The sequence below is a fragment of the Triticum aestivum genome, chromosome 2D, assembly GCF_018294505.1.
Source record: "Triticum aestivum cultivar Chinese Spring chromosome 2D, IWGSC CS RefSeq v2.1, whole genome shotgun sequence".
NCBI classification, from domain to species: Eukaryota; Viridiplantae; Streptophyta; class Magnoliopsida; order Poales; family Poaceae; genus Triticum; species Triticum aestivum.
The window spans coordinates 594,394,180-594,404,413 of NC_057799.1; the positions used below are offsets into that span (position 1 = coordinate 594,394,180).

At 49.1% G+C, this 10,234-nt stretch overlaps 1 protein-coding gene across 1 annotated transcript; it reads left to right on the forward strand.

The window, feature by feature from the left end:
• Positions 1–203: 203 nt before the first annotated feature.
• On the forward strand, positions 204–869 carry LOC123050244 (auxin-responsive protein SAUR21-like). Its single transcript, XM_044473068.1, has one exon. The coding sequence runs from the start codon at positions 278–280 to the stop codon at positions 650–652; it is 375 nt and encodes a 124-aa protein (XP_044329003.1). The 5' UTR covers positions 204–277; the 3' UTR covers positions 653–869.
• Positions 870–10,234: the final 9,365 nt, after the last annotated feature.

Genomic DNA, 10,234 nt, shown 5'->3' on the forward strand with positions numbered 1-10,234 from the left:
CGCTGGGTTGGGCTGCACGGACTGCCCAAGCTTGGTCGTCCCGGTGCCGGGTCGCGCGCAGCGACGCTCATCGTCGTGCTATCCCTGCAGTTTGCGCCGACCCCAAAACCCCAGCGGCCAGCGCTATATATAGCGCTCGCCGTCCCGCTCTTCAACTCCACCACCCACATCCTGCGGCTCCCAACCAAGCCTACCAACCAGCTGAGAGCTAGCAGCAGCAGCAAGCGAACCAACGACTCCTCCGGTTGCTCGTCGGAGCAAGGAAAGGCAACGCAGCATGTGCAACGTCATCACGATCCCGTCGGTCGCCTGGCTGCGCCGCGCCGTGCGTCGGTGGCGGGCCCGCCGCTCCACCTCCGCCCCGGTGTTGGCGGGGCACGTCGCGCTCTGCGCGGAGGGCGTGCGGTTCATGGTGCGGCTGGCGCACCTGAGCCATCCGGCGTTCCTTGAGCTGATCCGGCAGGCGGAAGAGGAGTACGGCTTCCCGTCCGGCGCCTCCGGCCCCGTCGCGCTCCCCTGCGGCGAGGACCGCCTCCGCGACGTCCTCCGCCGCGTCTCTTCCTCGTCCCACTCCGAGGAGCCGCGCCGCTCCTCCTTCTGCCGCCGCCGCGGCGACTCGCGGCCGCTGCTTCAGGGGGTGGCCTTCCCGTGACCGCGCGCGCCGCGGCACCGAACGATCGGGCGACGGAGCACACCCATCAGTTTCTGCCGCGCGCAACGGCAGCGACTGGTGACAGGCACGGTCCCTCGGACGGGTACGCACAGCAAGCGCCGAAACTGATCCGAAGGGCCGGCGTGCTCCTCTGCACTGCACGATGCCGGCGATCAGACACGCGCGTACTGGAGCTGGGTAGTATACTATGTGATGGTGATGGACTGATGGTACTAGTTAGTAACTGATTGAAGAAGGCGACAATTTTTTGGGATTGTTTTCTCTGTAACTATTCTACTCGTCTGTGCAACTCCTTGCCGAGGCATACGAGTAAATTATAATTAATTAATGAAGATTGATTGATTGTTCTTGTTGTACATGGAATTTGTTATCGTTTGTGATTCATGCATGTCTTCGTCATGTTGACGTGGCGAAACTTGTCATGGCCGTTAATCATTAGCCTGCTTTTCCGAAATTTAATCATTAGCTTAAACTTTGTAAGATAAAGACATTGATTTTTTTTGAGGAACACCCAGAAACCACTTAAATTACAGAGGGAACGTTATTACAATCCTCTGCCAGGATGCTACTAAGGGTATCTGGACATTTTTCAAAGAGGCTGAAATTTCCTTGTCTTCTCGCCATAGCAGCTAGATCGTGTGCTAGTTTGTTGCTGGATCTTTTCGTTGCACTGAACGTTACCCCACTGAACTTCTTCTCCAATTCCCAAACATCTGTGATTAAGGCAAATTGTGTGGATTGGTTACTTGCTCTATGATTAAGAAGGCTGATAATTGTTGCACAGTCCGACTCCACGCACACACGCCCATAAAAGTACTTGTTTAGTACTGTCAATCCGTGCAATACCGCAGCCAGTTCAGCTTCTTCTGGGCCATTGCATGTTCCCAGTCGCTGCCCGCAGCTGAGCGCAACCACGCCCAGGTGGTCTCTGACAACGATTCCCGCCGCAGCTTCCCCTGAATTCGGCAAGAACGTCGCATCTGAATTCATTTTCCATGTACCCATCGCTGGCGGCGCCCACTTGCTCCCATCATTTATATTGGGGCATGCTGCTCGCCCCACAGAATTGCTTGTATGATTCCCTTCGATGGTACAGTGCACCTTTTTACTGGCGGGATACAACCCAGTGTGCATCTTCCCTTTTCGAATTTCCTCCCGCCGCTGGTCTTCGTCCATTTTGCCCTGTCGGCCGACTAGGGGGTGGGCATTCTCGCAGGCGTTGTCTTCCGGTTCTTCTTTGCTGATTTCTTCCAAATATCTCATCAGAAATTGGACCGACTGGCCAATTGTAGCCTTGCCGTCAACATGGACACAATTATCTGGCAGCCACCATGCCCTCCACAGTAGAAGGAGGATCCTTTTCCTCTCCTCCATGTCTCCCTTCCCCAGCAGGTTTTGTAGCCAATCCTTGCCTGAAAAGCAAAAACAGTTTTCTGCAGGTAGGTTCCAGTGCTCCCTCATCTATTCTCTTAGTGCTCTTGCTTTTGTGCAATTTATTGTCGCATGGAACTCATCCTCCTTCTCTCTGCCACAAATGCTGCATATATTATCCACCTCCAGTGTTCTCTTCCATTTATTTTCCTTCGTAGGGAGTGTTTCTGTCGCAACTCGTCACGCAAAGATCCTAACCTTTCCAGGGACCTTTGTCTTCCATATTAGGTCCCATATACTTCTGTTATCCGCATCATTAGCTGAGCTGGACGCATTTAGGTCGCCGTGGTATTTAAGGTTTGCACCAATCTTATACGCACTACGCACAGAGAAGACGCCTGACCTTTCTCCATGCCATGCTATACAGTCCTTCACGTTACTTGTCGGGATCCTTATTTTGCAGATTTCTTCTGCGTCATACTCATGGAACATTTGGTGCACAAGGTCCGCATCCCATTCTTTCCTCCCTGGCATCATCAACTGATTCACCCATCTCAATCTTGATCTCCTCTTAAATTCTGTTATCTTTAAACCGCTCTTTCTCGGTACCCATTGGTCTCTTTGGATTTTTATTTTTTCTCCATTGCCTACTCTCCAAATAAGACCCTTTTTCAGTAGCTCCAGACCATGCTCAATGCCCCTCCACGTTTGAGACGCGTCCGATGCAAATACCGTATCCATGAGTTCACCTCTCGGGTAGTATTTGAATTTTAGAACTCTTGCAAAAAGGCTATCGGGGTTTCGTAGTAGGCGCCAACCTTGTCTTGCTAGTAAGGCTTAATTGAAAATTTGCATGTCCCGGAAGCCAATTCCCCCTGCTCTCTTTGATTTGACCATTTGGTCCCATGCCATCCAGTGCACCTTTCTCTTCTCTCCATCCTCGCCCCACCAAAACTCTCTGATCAGTCGTTCGTACTTGTCGCAGAAGCCCGCAGAAAATTTGAACACCCCCATAGCGAAAGTGGGTAAGGATTGTGCAATTGCCTTGACGTTTACCTCCTTGGCTGCAAAGGACATATGCTTCCCTGCCCAGTCATTGCATCTCTTACGGAATCTATCCATGATAGGCTGAAAATGATCGTCCTTCAATCTTCCATCCGGGGTTGGGAGTCCCAGATATTTACTCTCGAAGGTGGACGTCTCACACGCAAGAATGTTTTTGATTTCTTCCTGTATGTCCATCGGACAATGTTCACTGAATAAAATCGAGCATTTGCTACTGCTCAATAGCTGCCCTGTACACTTCTGGAACAGAGTAAGGGCTCTTTTCACTGCTCGGGCGTGGTCACTAGATGCTTTAAAGAAAACCAGACTATCATCCGCGAACAACAGGTTTGAGATACCCGGGCTATTGCGGGCCGCTTTTACGGGAGAAATGTTCCCTCCACGAACCTCTCTATTAAAGATAGAGGCAAGGCCATCAGCAACAAAAAGAAACAAATACGGGCTCAGTGGGTCACCTTGTCGGAGTCCCCTTAATGGGCAAAATGCTTCCAGCACTTCCCCGTTCAACTTCACTGAAAACCGGACAGATTTCACACATTTCATAATGCAGCTTATCCACAAGGCACTGATTCCCATTTTCTCCATAGCACCTTCAAGGAAGTCCCAATCCACTCTATCATACGCCTTGGCAAGGTCTAACTTATATGCACAGTATGTATTGTGGGGGTTTTTGCTATGCTGAATCTTATGAAAACATTCAAATGCAATGATCGCATTATCCGTAATCAACCTTCCTGGAACAAACGCGCTCTGCGTTTCTGAGATTAACTCGTTCAGAAAAGGACTCATTCGATTAACCAAGCACTTCGAGATAACTTTATAAATTACATTATATAGACTGATCGGCCGGAAATCTCTTAAGTTCTGTGGATCCTTTCCTTTAGGGATGAGCACAATGGCTGTGTCGTTGATTCCCTCTGGCATTGATTTCGTTAATGAAATCCAAAGCCAAGCACTCTCTTTTGTTAGAATACAACTTGTATTAGGATTTAGACTCCTACTCGGTTTGTAATAAGGCTAGGTCAGGTGCGGCTTCGCTCTTATATATACTTCTTATACCGGCACAATATTGTATGAACAATTATTCAATACAATTCTTCATGGTATCAGACTTTCGATCTTATGGTATGGCTAACCCGCCAGCCCCTCCACCGCCACTGCCCGGCTACTTCGAGCGGCGTGCCGCCATCGTCGCTGCCAAGGTCGCCGCGGCCACGGCCTCCTCCGCCTCTACCTCTACTTTTGCTCTACCCCCACCAATACCCCCTTCCTTCTCCATCAACGACACCATCTCCGATATTAGCCCCTACATCCCCGTAACCCTAGACCTCGCTGCTCACAACTACTACCATTGGCGTCACCTCTTCGACGTCCACCTTGGGCGATGCGATCTCCGCTCTCACGTTGCCGACGACTCTCTTCCTCAACTTCATGATCCGCAATGGGTCAAGCATGATCTCGCCATTATTCAATGGATCTACATGCGAGTGTCCACAGAGATCTTCAACCTCGTCCACTGTGACGGTGCCTCCGCCGCCGATCTATGGGCGGCCCTTCGTCAGCTCTTCCAGGACAGCGTCGACGCTTCCGCCAACAATCTCCACACCGAGCTTCGGAATACGGTCCAAGGTGATTCACCAGTCGGCGTCTACTGCCAACATCTCAAGGCGATCGCGGATGAACTCCGCGAATTTGGTGATCCGATCGACGATCGCCAGCTCATCAACGTCCTCCTCATCGGCCTCAGCGAGCGGTTTGAGAAGCAGGCCTCCTTCATCCCTATGATGCGTCCGCGTCCCTCCTTCGCCGAGGTTCGTTCGATGCTCCAATGGGCCGATCGTGCCCTAACTACGAAGGACTCCCGTCCTCAGGTCTTCACTGCTTCTCCTCGCCCGCCTACGTCGACGCCGCCACCGCCACCTCCACCAACAGCACCTCCTCAACCATCCGGCTGGCGTCCAAGTCCCAACTACTAGGGCAAAAACCCTCGGCCGTCGCAATTCCGCACGGCGCCCCCTCCTGCTCCGCCCCCGACTCCACCAACTGCACCACCACCGCCCCCGGCTTCATCAACTGCACCACCACCGCCGCCCGGATGGCGCCCATCTCCTGATCCGTGGACAGGGCTAGTCCAGTTGTGGCCTATGCCCTGGTCTGCCCCTACGCCATATGGTGCCCCGCCTGCCTATACCGGTGGCTGGCAGCCCGGTGCTCGTCCTCACACCGGCGCGCCCATCCTCGCGCCCCGACAGCCGACGGCCGCGTACCACGCTGCTCCTTCCTACGCGCCACCGATCTACAACACCAGTCCTTATGCATCCTATGGCGCTCCATCGCCCCCCTACATGCAGTAGTACAATGATGGTGCCTCTCTCTTTACGCCGATGCCGGCCCTACTACCGACGCCACCACACCCGCAAGCTCCCATGACTACACCGACCTCTACTTCGACTCCGAGCTGGGACCAAGCTGCTTTTCTACAAGCCATGAACAACTTTGCTGCACAAGGGAACTCAGGTACGGATTGTATTTTCAATTCTGGTTCTTCTCGTCATATGTCTGCATCGAGTAACTTGCTTTCTTCTTGCACACCTTTGCCTTTTCCCTCTATTACTCTCGGTGATGGATCCTCTATTCTTATTTACTGTGTCGGTCAGGCTCAAATCCAATCCCCAACTAAGCCTTTGCTTCTTCGTGATGTTCTTGTAGCTCCTGCTCTCATTAAAAATCTGATTTATGTTCGCCAAATCACCACCGATAATCATGTTTCTGTTGAGTTTGACCCCTTTGGTTTGTCTGTGAAGGACTGCCCGACCAAGGCCGAGATCGCTCGATTCAATAGCTCCGGTGATTTATATTCTCTCCATGGTGCTCCGGTCGCTGCTCCTCCAACATCTATGGTGGCCTCTGTTGATCTGTGGCACCAACGTCTCGGCCATCCCAATAAAAATGTGTTATCCACACTTCTTAGTGAATTTTCAATACCTTGTAATAGAGATTCTCATAATTCTTCTATGTGTCAGTCATGTCAATTGGGCAAACATGTTCGCTTTCCCTTTAGTTCCTCTCAATCCTCTAGTACTTTTCCTTTTGAATTACTTCATTGTGATCTCTGGACATCACCAATAAAAAGTGTATCTGGTTTTAAGTATTATCTCATGATTCTTGATGATTTTACTCATTATGTTTGGACTTTTCCTTTACGCAACAAATCCGACGTTCATGATATTTTCCTTAACTTTCAGCGCTATGTCTCGGTCCACTTTTTCCTCCCTATAAGATTCATACAAAGTGATAATAGTCGTGAATTTGACAACTTTAAAAAACGAAATTTCTTTCTACAATATGGAATTCTCTTGCGTTTCTCCTCTCCTTATACCTACCCTCAAAACGACAAAGCCGAGCGTTCTCTTCGTACTCTTAATGACATCATTCGCACTCTGCTTGTTCAATCTTCTATGCCTCCGACGTTCTGGTCTGAGGCCCTCCACACGGCCACATATCTACCCAATATTCGTCCATCCAAAGTTAACCCACAAACTACTCCTTACTTCTCTTTATTTCTCTCTCATCCAAATTACTCCGACATTCGCGTCTTCGGTTGTCTTTGTTTCCCAAACTCCTACTCCACTTCTCCTAACAAACTTTCCCCGCGCTCTACCCCGTGTGTCCATCTAGGTTTTTCTGACGAGCACAAGGGTTATCGTTGTCTAGATCTTGTTAGTGGTCGTGTTCACGTGTCTCCTCATGTAACATTCGCTGAAAATATTTTTCTCTTTTCCGAGCGTCAACAATTAGATCCCAACTCACCCACGCCATCCACTAGTCCCTCTGATCGCAATCATCTTCTGTTCTTTCACCCGCCGACCTATCCAGTGAAACCAGCCGAATCCTCTGCCATGGTAGCGGATCCTGCCGTGACCACTTCTGTCCTCACCTCTGTTCCGGCAGAGGAAAACCCGTTACACTCTGTCGCGGCAGACCTCCTGCCGCCGCAGTCTTCACCGCCATCTCCCGCGTCCGCTTTCTCCGCTGCGCCGGACGCGTCCACCACATCTCTCCCCACCCCTCCTGCTCATGCTATTCCCGTTCCAGCTCCTACTAACGATCATACCACGCGCACACGTGCCAAATCCGGGTTTCGTTTACCTGCAAAAGATCATCTCAATCTTCATGCATCTATCTCCTTCCTCTCTACCCAAATCTTACAAATCAGCTCTCCTAGATCCTAATTGGGCCGCAGCTATGAAAGATGAATATGATACCGTTCTGCAAAATAACACGTGGCAGTTAGTTCCTCATCCTTCCAATACAAATATCGTTTCGGGCAAATGGGTTTTTCGTCATAAATTTAATTCTGATGGGAGTCTTGCACGTTATAAGGCTCGATGGGTATGTCGTGGTTACTCTCAGCAACACGGCATCGATTATGATGATACTTTCTCTCCGTTGTCAAGCCCAGCACTATTCGCACTGTCCTTAGCATCGCCGTCTCTTCTTCCTGGCCAATTCATCAACTAGATGTCAAAAATGCTTTTCTTCATGGCTCTCTTCAAGAAACAGTCTATTGTCAACAACCTCTTGGCTTTGAACATTCCTCCTATCCTAATCATGTTTGTCTTCTTCAAAAATCTCTTTATGGTCTTAAACAAGCACCACGTGCCTGGTTCCAACGCTTTTCTTCTTATGCTCAACCATCGGTTTTACCCCTTCCCGTTCTGACACTTCACTCTTCACCTTTCATCACAACAACAACACTGCATACCTTCTTTTATATGTTGATGATATTATCCTCACAGCTTCCTCACAACAATTTTTAGATCATATTATCTCTCTTCTTCGCCATGAATTCTCTATCACAGATTTAGGTCTTCTTCACCACTTCTTAGGTATTGCTGTTATCCGTGACTCCTCTGGTCTTTTCTTGTCTCAACGCCAGTACACTCTGGATCCTCTTTCTCGTGCTGGTATGCTTGATTGTCAAACTTCCCATACCCCTGTTGATACAGGTTCCAAACTCTCTGCCGACGGTGATCCTTTCTCCGATCCTTCTCTATATTGTAGTCTTACCGGTGCACTTCAGTATCTTACTCTCACTCGTCCTGAAATTTCTTTTGTTGTCCAACAAGCTTGTTTATACATGCATGATCCTCGTATTCCACACTACAATCATGTCAAACATATTCTTCGGTATCTCAAAGGCACCCTAGACTTAGGTCTTCATATCAACAAATCCTCTCCCACCTCCTTGACAGCTTACTCTGATGTAGACTGGGCTGGTTGTCCAGATACTCGTAGGTCCACATCCGGATTTTGTGTTTTTCTTGGTAACAATTTGGTTTCTTGGTCTTCAAAAAGGCAGGTTACGGTCTCCCGCTCCTCTGCTGAAGCTGAGTACCGCGCTGTGGCTCATGCGGTTGCTGATACGGTTTGGTTGCGCCAGTTGCTGTCGGAGCTGCACCGTCCTATTGAGCAAGCTATCATTGTTTACTGTGATAATATTTCAGCTGTCTACATGTCAGGGAATCCGGTTCAACACCGTCGCACCAAGCATATTGAGATCGACATTCATTTTGTTCGAGAGAAGGTGGCTCTCGGTCAAGTTCGCGTTCTCCACGTGCCTACTTCTGCTCAGTTTGCTGATATATTTATTAAAGGCCTGGCGACTACTCCATTTCAAGACATTCGTTTCAGTCTCAACGTCGTCGAGCCTACCGTTGACACTGCAGGGGATGTTAGAATACAACTTGTATTAGGATTTAGACTCCTACTCGGTTTGTAATAAGGCTAGGTCAGGTGCGGCTTGGCTCTTATATATACTTCTTGTACCGGCACAATATTGTATCAACAATTATTCAATACAATTCTTCATCTTTAAAGAAACATTAACACTTTTTGGCGGGAAAACAGTAGCCTTACTTACATTGCCATCCAAAAGCTTGTGCGATATTGTGTAAGGCGTGCGACTCATGCAAATACTACATTCGCCACGGTATCGAAAACTTTGAAGATATGCAAACCGAGTATAGCTCAGTTAGTCAGATTCGTTATGGTGAACTACCCATCCGGATTTAAGTCCTAGACTTAGCATGAGTCGAGCACTTTTCTGAATTTACTTCAAAATTTAACGGCTTTATTCTTTTCAGTGCTAGACGAGGTGCACGTGCTGATTTAATCTCTCGGAGGTGGCAAATCCTTAAATCCACAGGCTTGCTACCCAGAGACTTAGCTTGAAAACAAGTGTCACACGCTAGTTATCTGCAAGGTTTGCTTGCACGGCCGTGGCACGTTGCCGGCGGCGAGCAGCGGACAGGTGGACTGTTTTTTGGCAGTTTCATGCGTGCAATCCGAACGAAACCACACATTACCTGTTGATTAGGAACTCCTGCACATGACATGCAACGGCGAGCACGGATGCCAGAATCTGAACCTCTTCTCCTGTAGGGCGACCAGGTGACTTGACTGACCGAATAAGGTTCAGATCCACACACCGGCCATATTTTCTTATCGATCGAGCAAACGCGGCAGCGCCACGTAGTGAGGCAACCGTAACGCCCAAACTGTTCATTGAGTCTGTTGTTTTTACATGCCTCTGCATGCAGATATTGGTGCTGATTCTCAGTCCAATCTTGAGTGCATTTTTCTATCAGACAGAACGGGACAAAGAGCTCGGCTGAAACCACGCAGGGACTCTGTCTGACGATTCTGAAACTTACGCGGCTCCCTGTCTCCTCCCCCCCTCGCTCCTTCGTGCGTGGCAAAATTTCGTGTTTCGAACCTTTTCTGAAAGTTAATCAAGATCAGACCCTAGTTTGTAAAAATTTCAGGATCTAACTCTTTCCTATCAATGGGGTCCATGATGATAGGGTGTAACAGCCTACTATCAGGGACCTTGGCGGTAGGTGTTAGAAGGTAGAGACGGATTTGGTGGAATAGTTCGTTGTATTGCTTGAGCCTCGTGGGCATACATATAGGAGTACATAATCTACTTGGAGTACAAGGCAAACCAGAATATTTCCTAGTCTAACCTATATTTCCCAATACAATCACGTTACTCAACATCCCCCCGCAGTCACAACGGTAGCGACACAGACGGTGAGACTGGAGAAGAATCCGAAGGCAAGC